This window comes from Sus scrofa, chromosome 9, assembly GCF_000003025.6.
Source record: "Sus scrofa isolate TJ Tabasco breed Duroc chromosome 9, Sscrofa11.1, whole genome shotgun sequence".
In the NCBI taxonomy this organism is placed as follows: domain Eukaryota; kingdom Metazoa; phylum Chordata; class Mammalia; order Artiodactyla; family Suidae; genus Sus; species Sus scrofa.
The window spans coordinates 64,207,261-64,225,495 of NC_010451.4; the positions used below are offsets into that span (position 1 = coordinate 64,207,261).

The following is an 18,235-nucleotide window of genomic DNA, read 5'->3' on the forward strand; positions in this document are numbered from 1 at the left end:
AGTGCTTCAGATGCTGATCTCACTGCGCCAAGCAGGAGCTCCAAAAATCCTATTCTTAAGAAACTCTAGGAGGAGTTCCCGTCGTGGCGCAGTGGTTAATGAATCTAACTAGGAACCATGAGGTTGCAGGTTCAATCCCTGCCCTTGCTCAGTGGGTGAGCTGTGGTGTAAGTTGCAGACGTGGCTCAGATCCCACGTTGCTATGGCTCTGGCATAGGCCGGTGGCTACAGCTCCGATTCGACCCCTAGCCTGGGAACCTCCATATGCCGTGGGAGCGGCCCAAGAAAAGGCAAAAAGACAAAAAAAAAAAAAAAAAGAAAGAAAGAAAGAAACTCTAAGAAAATGATTCCAAAACCTTTTCTTGGTGAATTTCCCCAACACTCACAACCCTCGGAAAAAAAAAAAAAAAATCCCTAAAGTCAGACAAGAATTCTGACAGCTATATTTGAAGCCCAAAGCTCCAAGTTCTCTTCATCTCACAGATTCCAAATTGTTAAGGGTCTCCCAAATGCTCAGCACTGAGCTGGATACAGAAAAACACAAAGCAGACACCATTCCTGACCAGATAAAGCTTTCAGGCCAACTGAGGACAAGAAGTGTAAGATACACAAAACAGTGACATAAATACATACAATAAGGCTGGAGAACAGGAGTTCCCGTTGTGGTACAGTGGAAACAAATCTGACTAGTAACCGTGAGGTTGTGGGTTTGATCCCTGGCCTCGCTCAGTAGGTTAAGGATCCAGCGTTGCTGCGAGCTGTGGTGTAGGCCGCAGACATGGCTCAGATCCTGAGTTGCTGTGGCTGTGGCATAGGCCAGCATTAGTTCTAGCCTGGGAACCTCCATATGCCTCAGATGTGGCCCTAGAAAGCAAAAAAAAAAAAAAAAAAAAAGGTTGGAGAACAAAGGACCAGCCGAATTATCTGGAATGGTCTACAGGCCATGCAGATGTTCACAGAGGGGAAAGAACAGAGTGCCCTGGAGTCTCTCTTCAGATATAAGCTTGGTTCCAGAACCAACCCTGTGATCTTTCTGGCCTATGCCACCTTCTTTTGGATAAAAACTGCCAGAAGTGGCCCTACCCCTCCCATCCGGTCTCCTAAATTCCTGCTTCAGTTCAATTCATCAAGTTTTCCACGGATATCAACTATGTGCAAAGTTCCTAGCTAAGAATTTGAGGATAGGTACTACATAGCACACACCCTTGAGGAATTCATAACTTGGTAACGAGAAAAATCCATGACATAGTAGGTGCATGTCTTAAGTGTTTGGAACAATACTGGGTACAAAGAGAGTGGTGGAGAGGGCTTCTGTCTCTGCCTGGGGGAAATGAGAATGGCTCTGATCATTTCAGCTGGATCTTAAGGTCTGAATCAGATTTTGCCAGGTGGGAAGAGGAGGAAAAAGTACAAAAGCCAGAAAGGAAGCACATGAGAAAAAGGTAGGAAGATATGGAGCCTACTCTGCATGGGGTGTGTGGGAGTGGGGTGTTTCTGAGCGAGGGAGAGGAACATGTTCCAGTCTCGGACTTTGGCGGCTAAAAGCCCTCAGCAGGGAATATATCCCTGTTGTCCAAAAAGCAGGAGGGTTCCTGAAATCTCCACCCCCGCCTCCTCTCCCTGCCCAAGAACGGGGCAGCAACAGGGTCAGCTGGCCAGACTTCTGTCCCTATGGCCTGCCACCTCCATTCCATCATCACGCCTTGTGCTTCTCCTAATGAGATTCGAATTAGACCGCATCCCCGCACCTTCTGCCCCCTTTAGCAGGCTCTCTGGCAGCTGAGCTGCCTGAAACACCAGCACGGTGGTTAGACAGTGCCCACTCGGGTCACACTTACGTATCCCATGGACCATGGGACCAAGAGCCTGTGACACGTGCGCTGGAAATGTAAGAGTAGAAACTAGGCGATTGTCTAGAATTCGCAGCTTGCGCCAGAAGCTGCTCTGTTGGCGGAGGAGTGGGTGGAAGGAAACTGGCGCATGCGTGTGAGGCAGGCTGTGCGCGTGACCGCAAAGCGTGCAAACCTCGTGTGGGAGTACTGATTGCAAGGGCCACTGAGCTTAGAGCCTGGAGGGCAGGAGTGCTGACGGCTGTGCGTCACCGAGAAAGCGAGAGAGAGTGGGAGCAGACTGCAGGGGGAATGAATGAAGAGTCGCATTTGCATTCTCGGCAAGGAAGAAATAGTGTGGGATGGGAGGGGGTGACTGCTGGGTAGAGGAGTGTGGAAGGCTTTTAGCTGCGAAGCCCAGGCTGGCTGCAGAAAGTAGGAGGATAGCCTGCCATATATGCCTTCTGATTCCTGGGCACCTCCACCCAGCAGAGCCCTTGTTTGTGTCTCTCCCCAGGTGGCCCGCGGTCCAGGGCACAGGAACAAGTGTTGCTCTGGTGACCAGGTTCTTGGGCTGGGGAAGCTCCCTCCACACCAGCTGGTGCCCAGCAGTGCTGCAGGCTAAGCACTGTCCTTTCACCTAGTGTGCCAGGGCAGAGATGAGTTCTGCCAAAGCCATCTGTTCTGAGGGCATGGAGACACATGGCCTCAGGACTTCAGGGTGAGGCCAAGAAGGGGAGGAGAAACTCTCCCACCTGAGAGCTAGGAAGTCTAGGACCTGGCCCTGGCTCTGTGTGACCCTGGGCAAGTCACCTCACCTCTCTGGGCTTGGGTTTCCCCACTTGTACAGGAAAAGGTTTGGATTAAATGATCCTAAGGGGAACCTTGTACCTGGGGTCAGTATCTGGTCAGTGGGAGGAAGCAGGGAGAAGGAGCATCGCTTAGGAACCTGGGCAAACAGGTACGCAGGATGGCAGAATCCTGAGGACGTCTTAGTCCCCTACCTCTGCCTTCAGCAAGGGCTTTCTCCTCAGCAGCCAAGGCACCAAGGAAAGGAGAGTCTCTCCTGATAAATAACATCTTTGGTAGGGACCGTGGAGGGTGAGGGGCTTGTCCTCAACCCTTTAAGGACTCTGCACAAAAGCTTTCTGGTGTTTATAATCAGGAAGGTTTTTCTAGCCCATCCTAGTAGATTTGGAGAATTTCCTGAGTTTTCATCCCCATCACCCTGGGAGAACTTGAAATCCTACCACATCCCCTATTCACCTTCTTTCTCTTTCTCTTTTTTTTAGGGCCGCAAGTGTGGCTTATGAAAGGTCCCAGGCTACCTGCCACAACCACAGCAACAGCAGATCCAAGTTGCATCTGCGACCTACACCACAGCTCATGGCAACACCAGATCCTTAAGCCACTGAGTGAGGCCAGGGATCAAACCCATGTCCTCATGGATGCTAGTTGGCTTTGTTACCAATGAGCCACAATGGGAACTCTGAATCACCTTTTTTTTTTTTTTTGGTCTTTTTGCCTTTTCTAGGGCCACTCCCATGGCATATGGAGGTTCCCAGGATAGGGGTCCAATCGGAGCTGTAGCCGCCAGCCTACACCACAGCCACAGCAACTCAGGAATCGAGCTGCATCTGTGACCTACACCACAGTTCACGGCAACACCGGATTCTTAACCCACTGAGCAAGGCCAGGGATTGAACCCGCAACCCCATGGTTCCCAGTCGGATTCATTAACCACTGAGCCCCAACAGGAACTCCTGAAACACCTTCTCTTTAAATCCACCCCCTCTCCGCCCCCCACCGTGGTGATTTTTGTTCGGTTATGGTCCTGTATTGGAGGTCCAGGTGCTGGACCAGTGGTGGTGCTGGTCAGAATGCCTCAGCTCAGCCTCTTTTAATCTTTGGATTCCGTCTATGAAGCCAAACCCTCATCCCTCTCCAGATGGAGAAAAAAGCTGGAAAGGCAAACCCCTTCCCTACATATACCCTCACTGCTGCCTTGGCTTCTTAGAGTACAGAATCTGAGGGGCAGGGCGACCTTTAGAGGGTGGTAACTGCCTGCCCCCTCAGAGAAGGTGGGCCAGAGAAAGAGAGAGGCCGCAGACTGAGAAAGAGAGGAAACGATGAGGAGGGGAGGTGGGGAGGGGTGTGTGTGTAGGGAGCTGGAAGGGGGGGTGGGGAGGGAGAAAAAGTTCTCTCCAACCAAGCAAAGGTGTGGAATGGGAGACCTACTGAGAAAAGAGGAGGGGACACAGCTGGACAGCAGGAGAAAGAGAAGTCTGATTGGCCAGACGCTCGCCTTGGCTGGCTCCTGTCCTGCCCCAGACTATCCAGGCCCCTCTCTGTGGTCGTGACTTTTCCATCTGAGTCTTCACGTCTCTGGAAGCTGTGAGGCTCCCTTTGGAACCCAAAGAGAATACAGGGGTAAGGTTAAAGGGTTTGAGGTATTAGGCTCCTTGGGATACAAATGAGGGGAGAGTTGGGGTGGGGGAGGATTGAGGTTGGGGGAGGCAGTCAAATAGCTCAGGAATTTTTCCTTCAGAGTTTTTTGATTATATACTTTGATTTGACAAAAAAATGTATATACATAATTTGATTTGGAGTAAGGTGTGAAAGGTAAGATGAAGAGACACCTCTCGCTTCCTGCCTTGACCAGCTAAAATTAAGAAATGGGAGAAACAGGAGTTCCCACTGTGGCTCAATGGTACTGAACCTGACTAGTAGCCATGAGGATGTGGGATCCCTGGCCTTGCTCAGTGGGTTAAGGATCCAGTGCTGCCATGAGCTGTGGTGTAGCTCACAAACTCACAGATGTGGCTTGGATCTGGCTGTGGCTGTGGCTGTGGTGTAGGCTGGCAGCTGCAGCACCAATTAAACTCCTGGCCTGGGAATTTCCATATGCCATAGGCGCAACCCTAAAATAAATAAATAAATACTAGAGAACCTACTAGAGACTTGTGAGCTGCCTTTGGGGAGCTGCATTATCAGAAATACCTGGGTACCTCACACGTACACTGCACCATTTCTTGACCCACCTGTGCATTCATGGATGAACTTGCAGGAATATTTCAATTCACCAGCACACAGATGCCTAAGGAACTTTCTGGGTGTGTACACACTCCCACAAAGAGCTCTTTTGTTTCTGTAATGGTTTGTTTCTAAGAAACTGCATTTATAAGTGTATTTTAAAATTGGCATTCTTTTTTCCATTGTCATCAATTTTCAAGCCCATTGTTCCTTAAATGGACTAGGTGTTCCTGGAACTAGGCATGCCTTATTTATTTCTGGGCCCCAGAGACAAGTCCAGGACCTGTAACTATTAAGATACCCCATAAATGTTTGTTGAGCAAAAGCATGAATGAATCTTTTTTAAAAAACTATAGGATCCATTGATGGTGCTGTTTCTCTAAATCTAGTTCAGCGGCTAATGGTTGGAGCCCAAGTGACTATGAGAGAACATCTGTGTAAATGCGGGAGCGTGTGCCTAGTTAGTAGGCAGGTGTGTAGACAAGGGATGGTGCAGGAGTGTGTCTGTGTTGAGCCTTTGCCGGGCGCCTGCACATACGTGCCTAAGCGAGTGAATTTCGATGTGTGGATGAGCGTGTAAAGAGACCAATGTGGAGTGGCAGTGAGGGGGGCTGGCAGGAGATACACACCTAGACTTGGCCCCTGCCTTGAGAGAGCCTTCCCACGCAGCAGAGGCATTGAGTGCCTGACGAACGGCTTAAGAATCTGTGAGTGTGGGGGTGGGAAGTGGGGTGAGTGTGTGTGGAGTTCCCACAAAGCTGTCCTCCTTCTGCCCACTCCCCGGGGCTGGCCACAGAAGGGATGCAGCCCCATTCTCATCCCGTCTCCCACCTGCAGGGCCCCCATGAAGCTCCTGGCTCTCCTGAGCCTGCTGGCCCTGATGCTGCAGGAAGCGGGCACAGCATCCCTCCCAGAGAAGGAGAGGGAGAGGGGAGAAGACCGCCTGCACAGGGAAAGCGATTCTTCCACAGCTCTGCATCTGGGGGACTATACCCTGAGCCCGGACAGCCACGATGGGGTCCTTGACCTGAGCAACTATGAAGAGCTCATGGACTACGGGGACCAGCTCCCGAAGGTGAGGGACATGCAGCAGAGGACTGCGTTCCCTGCGACAAACAGGGCCAGAGGCTCCTCTCCGCCTACCCCAGAACACAGGTGTCTCAAGCCTCCATCTTTCTCTAGGAGGTAGAAATTCTTCACTTAGATAACACTAAGAAAGGGGACACAAGGGTGCATTTGGGTTAAGGATCGGGCTTGTCTCTGCAGCTGCTCAGGTCCCTGCTGTGGCTCGGGTTCAGTCCCTGGCCCAGGAACTTCCACATGCTGCAGGCAAGGCTGAAAAAAGAGAACGAGGACACAAAATTTCAGTTCCTTTGTCTATAGCAAACTTGGTGGGAATTCCCGTCATGGCTCAGTGGTTAACGAATCCGACTAGGAACCATGAGGTTGCAGGTTCGATCCCTGGCTTTGCTCAGTGGGTTAAGGATCTGGATCCGTTGCCGTGAGCTGTGGTGTGTGGGTTGCAGACACAGCTCAGATCCAGCATTGCTGTGGCTCTGGTGTAGGCTGGCGGCTATAGCTCCAATTGGACCCCTAGCCTGGGAACCTCCATATGGAAAAAAAAAAAAAAAAAAAAAAAAAAAAAAAAAACTTGGTGGGACTTCCCTAAGAAGTCATATCTCCCTTGGAGTTCCTGTTGTGGCTCAGCTGGTTAAGAATCTGATTACTGGTAGTTCCTGTCTTGGTGCAGCAGAAATGAATCTGACTAGTATCCATGAGGATTTGGGTTTGAGCCCTGGCCTCACTCAGTGAGTTAAGGATCTGGTATTGCCACAAGCTGCAGTGTAGGTTGCAGATGTGGCTTGGATCTGGTGTTGCTGTGGTTGTGGTATAGGCCGGCAGCTTCAGCTCTGATTTGACCCCTAGCCTGGAAATTTCCATATGCTGTAGGTGCAGCCCTAAAAAGACGAAAGAAAGAAAGGAGGGAAGGAAGGGAGGGAGGAAGGAAAGGAGAAAAAAATGTTCGCTGAAGTTCCCAGAATCCAAAGTTAAGTCGCTCTCATGCAAAAGCTGGCTTACTGTGTTCTGTGCCTCCAGGTTAAAGGGGCCAGCCTGGCTTCGCCAACCAGGGCAAGTTCCACTCAGAGCATGAAGCCTCCAAGGACACCCCCTTCAAGCCCCACAGTGGCCAGGCCTACTGCACTGAGCCCGCCGGGTTCCCCAACCAGCCATGGTAAGTTCACAGGCACAGGTCTCAGTATCCACAGGTCATGGACCATGCAACTGTGACCCAGCGCCAGGGGAACCAAAACGGAGTGTAGTCAGGCCTGCCCTGGAGACAGGAAGTGGAGGGTCCAGGGCCCTTACCAGCAGGGAGAGGAGGGGAAACAGCCACGGGGAGCGGGAGGGGGGGGGATCACAGAGAGTGTCTGTCTGGCTGTCCCTTATGCTTCTGCCTGAGTGCACAAGCCGGATGGATAGGAGGCAAAGACATGCAAGAACTCCGCTGTGCCTAGCAAAGCCACCTACCTTAATTAACAACATCGCTGGGGGAGCAGGTTGAGTGGTAATTAGATTAGAGACAATTAAAAGCCTGGAGAGAAGAATAAATAACTTTGTGGATGTCATTTGGCATGGGGGCAAATGAAGCAGTCATTCTGCTGTTCAGCTTGAATTCCCTCCATAGCAGCTCTCCCCTCCCCGAGGCCCTCCTAGAGACTGGCATGCTGGCGTATCTGGCAGCAGGGGGTGGCACTCTGCTGGGGACCAGAATTAAAGCAGAGAGGGAGGCAGTTCGTTCCTGACTTGCTTGCTCTCAGTTCCTGTTCTCCTCTTGAGATGTTTGCCTGGGGCGTGTGTAGGGTTAACGAGGCTTCAGTAGAGAAAACACTTTAGTCAGGAATCCATGACCTCCCAGGCTTAAGGAGACCAAAAAGGGCTTCAGTTGGACCTGCCATTTGAGGCCTGGGGATAAGAAAGATGCTAGGACCCTCTCTGCTCCAAGTACACTGTCTGGTCATGACAGGTGAAGAAGAGCTGTCTCTTTATCTTGGGTCCGTGTCACTACCAACAGACTTCTCCCTTGAGTGGGACTTGCAGTCGCCTCCAGTAATCTCTGTCCTTTTTTTTTTTTTTTTTTGCTTTTTTTGCTTTTTAGGGCTGTGTCTGCGGCATGTGGAAGTTCCCAGTCTAGGGGTAGAATTAGAGCTTCAGCTGTTGGCCTGCGCCACAGCCACAGCAATGCAGGATCTGAGCTGCATCTGCAACCTACACCACAGCTTGCAGCCATACCGGATCCTTAACCCACTGAGCAAGGCCAGGGATGGAACCCACATCCTCATGGATCCTAGTCGGTTCATTAACCATTGAGCCACGAAGGGAACCCCACCTCTGTCCTTTCTAATAGTGAGGGATGGAAACCTCTTTCACTCTTCAGTAAAACCTTCCCCAATTTTTTTTTTTTTTTTTTTTTTTTTTAGTATTTTTTTGACCAAGCCCATGACATGCAAAAGTTTCCAGGCCAGGGATCACACTCATGCTACAGCTGTAACCAGAACCACAGCAGCAACAACACTGGGTCACTAACTGCTAGGCCACCAGGGAACTCCAAAAGCATCCCAATTTTTTTTTTTTTTTTTTTTTTTGGTCTTTTTTTGCTATTTCTTGGGCCGCTCCCGCGGCATATGGAGATTCCCAGGCTAGGGGTCCAATCAGAGCTGTAGCCGCCGGCCTACACCAGAGCCACAGCAACGCGGGATCCGAGCTGCGTCTGCAACCTACACCACAGCTCACGGCAACGCCGGATCGTTAACCCACTGAGCAAGGGCAGGGACCGAACCCGCAACCTCATGGTTCCTAGCCGGATTCATTAACCACTGCGCCACGACGGGAACTCCGCATCCCAATTTTTTAAAGCCAGTCTGAAATCAATGACCTGGCCTAAGTTTCATGTCCACTTGTCGTGGACCGAGAACAGCAGAGAGCTGTTTCCCAATAGAAAACTGAGATGCTGAGAATTCCTGTTGTGGCTCAGGGGAAACAAACCCAACTAGTATCCATGAGGATGTGGGTTCAATCCCTGGCCTCGCTCAGTGGGTTAAGGATCCACTGTTGCCCTGAGCTGTGGTTAGGTCTCAGACTCAACTTGGATCCCACGTCACTGTGGCTGTGATGTGGGCCAGCAACTGAAGCTCCAATTTGACCCCTAGCCTGGGAACTTCCACATGCCCCGGGTGCGGCCCTAAAAAGCAAAAAAACGAAAAAAAGAAAAAGACAAACTGAGATGCTGATACTGTAAGAAGGGGAAATGAATCCTGAGCAGACAGTGTCCACTCCACCTTGGCTTTATAATCCTTTTTGGAGCCACACAGAACATGCCTAAGTCCTCGCCCACAAGGCAGGTAGCAGAGTCAAGAGCCACTGGCCACTCCACTGAATTCTGGCTTTATTCCATCTTCAGTTCACCTTTTGGGATCAGTGAGGAGCTTTATGGAAAAGAGATTGCAGAAGTCCTAGAAATACCCACATAGGCCCCAGAAAACCTACACAAGACCAGGGTCTGATGAAGGCACTCATGGGCTTGGAATGTTATGGGTAATAACTGAGGGCAAATCTGCTCCTCTTAGATCAAGGGCTGAGTGCCAGGCTGGCAGCAGCCAACAGCACTGCATTGTGACAGTCAGTCTGGGCAACAAACAACCCAAGAGGACACAGATGACCATGGCTCAGACACTCTCTGGGGTGGGGCCATTGGTCCCAGAGGCTGAAGAGAGTCTGACGGGGTTGGGGGGGTTGTCTCCCTCTGTTCTGTCTTCCACCAGCACCAGGCCTGCCAACCTGTCTGGTGTGCGTGTGCCTTGGTTCCTCCGTGTACTGTGATGATACAGACCTGGAAAACATTCCTCCTCTTCCCCAGACAACCACCTACCTGTACGCCCGCTTCAACCGCATCAACCACATCCGAGCTGGAGACTTCAAAGGGCTGAGTATGCAATGTGCTGGCAAAAGAAAAACATGGTGGCAGAAGGGATTCCCCAGGGTTCTTCTTCCCCTTGCCACCCGGCCACATTGAACCATCACCTGCATTGGCCTTTTCCTGTTAGCTTTCGGTCTTTGCAGCGATCAAGTAGAAATAGCCCCAAGTCTAATTCCTTTCCTTAAAGATTTTAGATGGCAGAAGTGACCTGATCTTGTTTGTTCTCCTCCAAGCCGTGAGACGCTGGGGAGGAAGTGCTCACCCCTGCGTTTTCAAGATGTCCCTGTACTGTCCTGGCCTCTGGACAAGGCCATGCTTAGACTTAGTGTCTCTCTCTGTCTGTCTCTCTGTCTCTGTCTCTCTCTCTGGCCATTCCTGCAGCATGTGGAAGTTCCTGGGCCAGCGATCAAACCCACACCACAGCAGCAACCCAAGCTGCTGTAGTGACAGTGCCAGATCCTTAACCCACTGCACTACAAGAGAACTCCAAGACCCCATCTCTTAGTATAGAGACTCTACCACTAATTACTGTCAGCCTCCCTGAACTTCAGTGTCCTTTTACATAAACTAATAGATGGGAGTGAGATGGATCCAGGGATTCCTGTTGGTTTTACCCCTAAAAAAGGCTTCTTCCAAGCCAGTCCACACAGGACAGAACTCCAGTGGAAAGGATTGAAGACTCCCAGGGATTTTCCAGGATAGTGTAAGGTTATTCCTTCGGGTTTGGACCTGATGCAGGTGGAGCTGGCTAGCAGCTCCTGCACTGAGAGGGAGGGCTCAGGCAGGGACCCAGGAAGATGGCGAGTCCCTGTTTCTTTGTTCTGCCCTGTGCCTTTAGCAAAACTGAAGAGGATTGACCTCTCCAGCAACTTCATCTCCTCCATCGACGATGATGCCCTCCTCCTGCTGCCTGATCTGCAGGACCTGATCCTCATTGAGAACCAGCTGGCGGCACTGCCTACACTGCCCACTGCCATTGAGGTCCTGGACGTCCGCCTGAACCGGCTCCGGAGCTCCGGGATACAGCCTGGAGCCTTCAGGGTGAGCCAGGGAAAATTAAATCCCATTTTTTTTTTCATCTATTCTCATTTTTAAAATAAAAGTTCTTTTTGTTGCAAGAAACTAATTCTAACTCAAGAAAAGTGTATTTTCCAATACGCCATCCCAAGAATCTCTGTGAAAAGAAAGCTCGGCCTCTTGGGCCTGTTACTGGGAAGGGGGGCAGGCAGTGTCAGAAAGCCTCAGCAGATCTCCCTGTCTCTTTTTGAGGCACGTGGTCTCTTGGCTTGATTCTGTGCATTCACCTCTCTGCACACTCAGCTTCTGCTCCCCTAAACTCAGCCTTACATGTGACTCGACTTACAGTAGTACTGGCTCCAGCCCTAATTCCTCCACACTCTTTTTTTTTTTTTCTTTTTGATCTTCTTGTCTTTTAGAGCTCCCACAGCACATGGAGGTTCCCAGACTAGGGATCCAAAGAGAACTGTAGCTGCTAGTTTATGCCAGAGCCACAGCAACACGGAATCCAAGCTGCATCTGCGACCTACACCACAGCTCATGGCAATGCCAGATCCTTAACCCACTGAGCAAGGCCAGGGATCAAACCCACATCCTCATGGATGTTCGTCGGGTTTGTTAACCACTGAGCCACGACAGGAACTCCTCCTCCACCCCCTTATATTTCCAATACCCACCACTTACTGACTGATCGCTGTCTTCCTATGATATTCACTAGGGGCAATCTGATTGGTCACTGATCTTTCTGTAATCAAATGTTTGAGAGAGACAATCTGATTGGTCACTGGCCACATCTGATGAGAAAGGCTAAAGATGGCACAAAGATAGCCCCCTGTGCTGCCCACTCAACAGGGCCAGTTCCAATGAGGAAATGAAGACGGGTGTGTGACACCCCCAGCTCCGTCATGCTGTATAGGCACTTTATGTCCCTTGTGCCTGTGGCTCTCAATGTGCTGGTCCAAATATTTCCAGAATATGCTCTCCATAGCTGCTCCAGATTTAGCAGCAGGAGACTTTTCATTCAGGAAAGTCTCTTCGGATAGCTGAGATGTTAAGGCTGGGCTGAAAGGTCCCCTGTCCTCCTTCACCACCCCCCACCACCTCCTGCCTCCCCACCCCTTGCCTGCTCCTCCCCACATCCTCACTGACTCGCCCCAATTCCTTCACACTCCCCCAGCTGCTAGCATCTCAGCCGAAGTGGCTTTTCCTTCTGCATCCAAGGGGAGGTCACGCCTGTGAGCTCCTGAGAGGCCAACCTCCCCCTGAAGTGCCCAGAGTGGAACCTGACCTGGGACTGAGGCCCAGGAGGCTCTGAGAGAACAGACAGGGTCACGTGGGGCATCCAGGGCCCCCAGCACCCACCAGCCTCCCACACCCTCTGCCTCCTCCCCAGGCATTGGAGAAGCTGCAGTTCCTCTACCTGGCTGACAACCTGCTGGACTCCATCCCTGGGCCTCTGCCCCTGAGCCTGCGCTCTCTGCACCTGCAGGTGAGCGGCTTCCCAGGAGCAAGGGAGCAGAACAGCACGGAGCTCAGACTGCAGGGAGCATCCTTAAGCAGCAGTGGCCTCCGTCACTGAGAGGAGTTGGGGTCATGGGCTCTTTCAGATCATTGTCTGCAGCTTCAGTTTGATTTCTTCCCCTTCCTTCTCTTTCAAACACTCCTCCCTCCATGTCCTTATCCCATCTCACCCTGTCGCATGTTCCTTGTCCCCCTCCTTTCTTCCCTCTGTCTCCACTCTTCTCTTCATCCCACTTTTTTTTTTTTTTTTTTCCTTTTTAGGGCCGCACCCATGGCACATGAAGGTTCCCAGGCTAGGGGCCAAACCAGAACTGTAGCTGCTGGCCCACACCATAGCCATAGCAACACAGGATCCTTAACCCACTGAGCAAGGCCAGGGATCGAACCTGCATGCTCATGGATGCTAGTCAAATTCATTAATGGCCGAGCCATGGCTGGAACTCCTTCCCTTCATCCCTCTTAATCTCCTTTCTCTTTCCATCCATCCTCCATGGGTCTCCTCCCCTCCCTCCCCCTGTAGCTCAGCCTTGACCTTATGTGCCTTGGTTTCTCCAGTTGTAAGAGGGAGGCAGCTGGTGGGGCTGGTAGATTGAGATGCGCCTGCAGTGCTGCCTGAGGGCAGACTCTCCAGGCAGAGCCTCAAAGCTGTCTGGTGTGTTCTTTCCAGAATAACATGATAGAGACCCTGCAGAGGGACACCTTCTGTGACCCTGAAGAGCACAAACACACCCGGAGGCAGCTGGAAGACATCCGCCTGGATGGCAATCCCATCAACCTGAGCCTCTTCCCCAGCGCCTACTTCTGCCTGCCTCGGCTCCCCATAGGCCGCTTCACCTAGCTCACCCCTTCCACTCCTCCCAGGTAAGATCAAGGGCAAGGGCCTCCCGGGCCATGCAGCTCAGTCCTTGTCTCTAAACAGTGGTCTTTCATCCAGGCATTAATCAGCCTCATGATCCAATTGCAAAAATTCCTGCCTCCCCCCACCGGCCCCCCCAACACACACTGAAATGTCCTTCAGGAGCCAATTTGCATTTCTCCATCCTCTCTCCTTAACACATTATGGCTCCTGGCTCATAGAATAGAGACATCTGCAGCAAAGCTCTTTCCCATATTCCCCATCCCTCCTACCCATACAGAATGCCAAGAAAACCATGTAAGAGGAAGAGGAGAAACAGAAAGAAGAAGGGGGGATGGAGGAGAAGCAGTGGTGTGCTGGAGCCGGCTCTTACTACTAGGCTTGCAAGAAATGATTATTAAATTTTCCAGAATTTTGCAAGCCAGCTCTTTAAAAACAGTCATTATTAAAAGTTGAATAAATTGCAATTAAATATGTGATGTTGAAACTTATCACTGCCCAATTGTGGTTTTGCTATGCTCCATGCTCTTGAACTTATGTCCATGGTATCTGCATGGTGGAAATACTGTATAATGACAGTATTTCTATGATCCATGCTCTTAAACTTATGTACATGGTATCTGCATGGGGGAAATACTGTATAATGACATGCTACTACTGCCCATCTCTTCCCAACTCTGCTCTCAGTGGCATCACATTGGTAGTTTGAAATTAGCCATGATGGGAGTGTTTATACCATGGAAATCAGTAAATGCTACACGTTTGGATTTCTTTTTCTTTTCTTTCTTTCTTTCTTTGTGTGTGTGTGTGTGTGAAAGAGAGAACTCGTTGTTAAGCATTTGACAGCACACCACTGAGGAGAAAGACCAGTCATTTAAACTAGCCCTTCCCCTGGAGTTCCCGTCATGGCTCAGTGGTTAATGAATCCGCAGGTTCTATCCCTGGCCTTGCTCAGTGGGTTGCCATGAGCTGTGGCGTAGGTTGCAGACACGGCTCAGACCCCATGTTGCTGTGGCTCTGGCGTAGGCTGGTGGCTACAGCTCCAATTAGACCCCTAGCCTGGGAACCTCCACATGCCACTGGAGCGGCCCTAAAAAAGGCAAAAAGACCAAAAAACAAAACAAAACAAAACAAAACTAGCCTTCCTCCTACCTCCAGGCTACCCCATAGGGGATAGGGTAGAGATTCCATAGGGCTTTTCAAAATTTCTTGCTTTTCTTAAGCCAGGGCTTCCTATTAGATTTGGAGGGAGCCATTCCTAAGGGTGGAGAACTGATATGAATCTTCACCTGGATGCCCTTCCTGTAGAGCTTACCTATGCCAGACTCAATGACCAGCCTCTGAGTGTGGATGGCTCAGCCCCTGGTTCCTGGATTTGCTCTCTTCCATGTTTAACCACCAGAGGGCAGCCTTGTGCAAAGATAAATAAATACAATTACTCACCTGCAACCTTGGATCTTGGGTGCGGCTTGCTGTGCTGGGAGGATGAAAAGAAGGGTAGCTATGATCTAGCCAGCTTGTTCCTTGAATTTTAATGGAAGGAGCAATGTCACCCTTCTCCTGCTCCTTATAAGGACATGTTGGTCATGGAAGGTGTAATAGATGAGTATCAGGTGTTGACTGAATCATGAAAGAGGGGTGAGGCAGGCAATTCATACATTCATTCAGCAAGGATTTTACTGAGCACCTACCTGCCATGTGCAGATGATTTGCAACAGACATATTCCTTTTCCTTGTGGCGCTTAGAATCTAACGTGGAAGATACCCGTTAAATAATCATACAAATAACTATACTATTCAACTCGTGATAAATACCATAAAAGGGATATACAGAACACTATGAGAACTTACAAGTGGGGGACAAGTGTAAGGGTCCAGGAGACCCTGAAGAATCGATGTCTAAGCTGAAGTAAGAGGAGTTAGCCAGGGCAGCCACTCAAGGTCCCAGGTGGTCTCCAAGTCTGGGTTGACAGGTGTGTCTTGTGGCTCGTGTGGAAAGGAACCCATTCATCTGCTTCCCCTGCCTCTGCTTACCACTTGTCCAGGCACAGTGGAGCCTCAGGACAGCCCTGTAAGCAGACCAGTTTGAGAGTATTATCATTTGAGAACTAAAGAAGATAAAGCAATTACCTCCGCTCACATGGCTGGCTGAGGCTTGGAGCAAGACCCAACACACAGGCTGCAAACTGAGAGTGGGAATTTCTTGAAGGTGGTGACAGGGGCCTGGCACAGTTGCTACCATGCCTACTCCTGCTCTCCTCAAGGATCCAAGGATTCCAGGAGCCAAAGTGAGCCATAAGTCACTCACGCTCCATCTCTCTCATCCTCCAGTTCCATCCTCTTCCATATCCTGCTTTATTCAGTTCTGACAAGGCCTAGACATGCAATAGCTGAAAGCCTCAAGATCCCCAAGGGCGAGAAACCCTGACCTGAAATAATCCAATGAAAAAATCAGAAGAAATTTTCCACAACTGGGCCTCTTGGGTACTAGAAGCCACATCATACCCACATGCCCCAGGGTTATGTGTGCTAAGTACAGGAAGTCATCTGACCCCAGTTCTACTGTGGGACAGAGGGATGAACAATTTCTAATAGAAGCTCTTATGCACATCAGCTCACCCAATCCCAACCAACACCCTAGACAATAGGGATTTCTTTCTTTTTATTTTATTTTATTTATTTATTTATTTATTTTGTCTTTTGTCTTTTTTTTTAGGGCCGCACCCACAGCACATGGAGGTTCCCAGGCTAGGGGTCTAATCAGAGCTACAGCTGCCAGCTCACACCACAGCCATAGCAACACCAGATCCGAGCCGCCTCTGTGACCTACACCACAGCTCATGGCAATGATGGATCCTTAACCCACTGAATAAGGCCAGGGATCGAACCCGCAACCTCATGGTTCCTAGTCGGATTCGTTTCTGCTGTGCCATGACAGGGACTCTCTTTTTTTCTTTTTATTTTCTTTCTTCCTTTTTTTTTTTTTTTTTTTTTTTTGGCTGCCCCACAGCCAGGGATTAGATCCAAGCCACAGTTGCAAGCTATACCACAGTTGCGGCAAGGTCAGATCCTTTAACCCACTGTGCCCGGCCCGGTATCCAACCTGTGTTCTGGCGCTGCTGATCTCGTTGCTCCACAGCAGGAACTCCAATAGTAGGGATGTTTAGCCCCACACTCCCACACTGAAGACAAGGAAACGAACTTCTGAAAGGGAGGTACCCAAGTTCACACAGCAAATAAATGGCAGGATTCAAACCCAGGTTCGAACCTAGGTTCCTCTCACAGCTCACTTCAATGTAGGCACCCCTTTCAAGGCCAAAGGAGGCAGATTCTTGACAGCTGCTTCCCTGAGGCCACGGCTGTGCTGGGTAGGATTTCCCCAAGGGCCTGCTGCCTCTGCAGCTGTCTCCTAACTAATCCCCCATTTTCGGCTAAGGAAACCCGAGGAATAGAAAGAATGCCCTTTTTGGCTGCTTCCCTGAAGACATTCTGAACAGAGCATCTGCCCCTTGGCCTCTCCCTTGATCCAAGGAGTAGGGCAGAGAGAGAAATTCAGGAGGTTCCCAGCAGCTGTTGCATCTTGACATGAGGGAGCTGGGGCTCTTGATTCTCAGGGGCCTGAAGAAATTAGGGTGGACACCGGGCAAGGGAAACAGAGCATCTTTATCCAGGCTGAGGGTCTCCTGTTCTGAGGTAAGGGTGGGTGTGACCCAGTCCCGGGGAGAAAAGGGAGAGCAGAGAAGGGGGCTGTGGGGGTCCAGTCAGGTGTGGGGAAGGCCTCACTGCTGATGCCAGAGGGCAGTGCTAGCTTGGCTTTATGAATTCATTTAGGCTTTTTAGGGTTGCACCAGTGGCATGCGGAGGTTCCCAGGGTAGGCATTGAATCAGAGCTATTGCTGCCGACCTATACCACAGCCACAGCAACACCAGATCGGAGCCGTATTTGCAACCTCACTGCTGCTCATAGCAACACTGGATCCTTAACCCACTGAGCAAGGCCAGGGATCGAACGTGCGTCCTCATGGATACTAGTCAGATTCATTTCCACTGAGCCATGGTGGGAACTCCCAGCTCTAGCTTGGCTTTCAATCCATCTCTTCCAAGAGCCAGACATTCCTAGCGTCACTCATCCAGGTCCTTAGTGGCAGTCAGTCCCTGTGCTCGACCTTGGCGACCTTGGTGAGGACCCTTGCTCTTGGGCAGCTCCCTGGTGGCCCTCCTGTGGGCCCTGAGGGCAGGGGAGTGCCTCCCCTCTTTGTAGCACCCCATGGCCCTCGGGAGGGTTCTAGTTTCCAGTCAGGCACCCTGACCAGTTCTGTGACTGTCGTGGGAGGAGGCAAAGAGAAAGAGGCCAGGGTGAGTTTGCAGTGACTGCCCCTCCACCTGCCCATCCTCAGCCCCACCGCCAGGTCCAGGGCAGGAGGAAGGGGCTGCTGGAGGGGCTGGACCTAAATCCGCTCAGGAGCCAGGGAGTATTTCCTCACCCTGACCTTGCCTAGATGTCCTCCCTGCTGCCTTTTCCCTTTAGTTTCCTCCCTGAATAATCATCTCTTATCCTTATGTTGTAAACGTGCACTTTACAGATCTCTTTGACATATGGGCTCGAATTTATAGTCCCAATAAGTCTGTGGGGAAGGTATTATTTTCCCTACTTGGGAAAATGGGAGGCTTCGTGATTCGTTCAAGAGAAAGATGACTTAACATATCGAAACACGAGAGCGGGGGAGGTGGAGGGACAGCCATCATTTCTTGAGAATTCCTGTGGAAGAACTGGAAATCCCATCCCCAGCTGCCGAAGCACTGGATTAGTACGCCCCCACCCCCCCCCCCCGCCATTCCCCAAGAGCTCTTTGAAAAGCAAGGAGCAGGAAAAGCATCTCTCAGGCTGGAAGAATGGGCAACACCCACAGAGCTGTGGACCTGCATCCTGATGGGCACGGGAGGTGATGGGGCCAAGGCAGCTGCTGTGAATTTCAGCCCAGGCAAAGCCCAGGGCTCAAGGAC

General features: G+C 50.8%; 1 protein-coding gene across 1 annotated transcript; it reads left to right on the forward strand.

Moving 5' to 3' along the window:
- On the forward strand, positions 4,217 to 13,722 carry OPTC (opticin). The gene is made up of 8 exons (NM_214008.1): positions 4,217 to 4,259; positions 5,700 to 5,937; positions 6,960 to 7,095; positions 9,683 to 9,847; positions 10,676 to 10,878; positions 12,248 to 12,343; positions 13,043 to 13,236; positions 13,512 to 13,722. The coding sequence occupies exons 2-7, from the start codon at positions 5,707 to 5,709 to the stop codon at positions 13,211 to 13,213; spliced, it is 1,002 nt and encodes a 333-aa protein (NP_999173.1). The 5' UTR covers positions 4,217 to 4,259; positions 5,700 to 5,706; the 3' UTR covers positions 13,214 to 13,236; positions 13,512 to 13,722.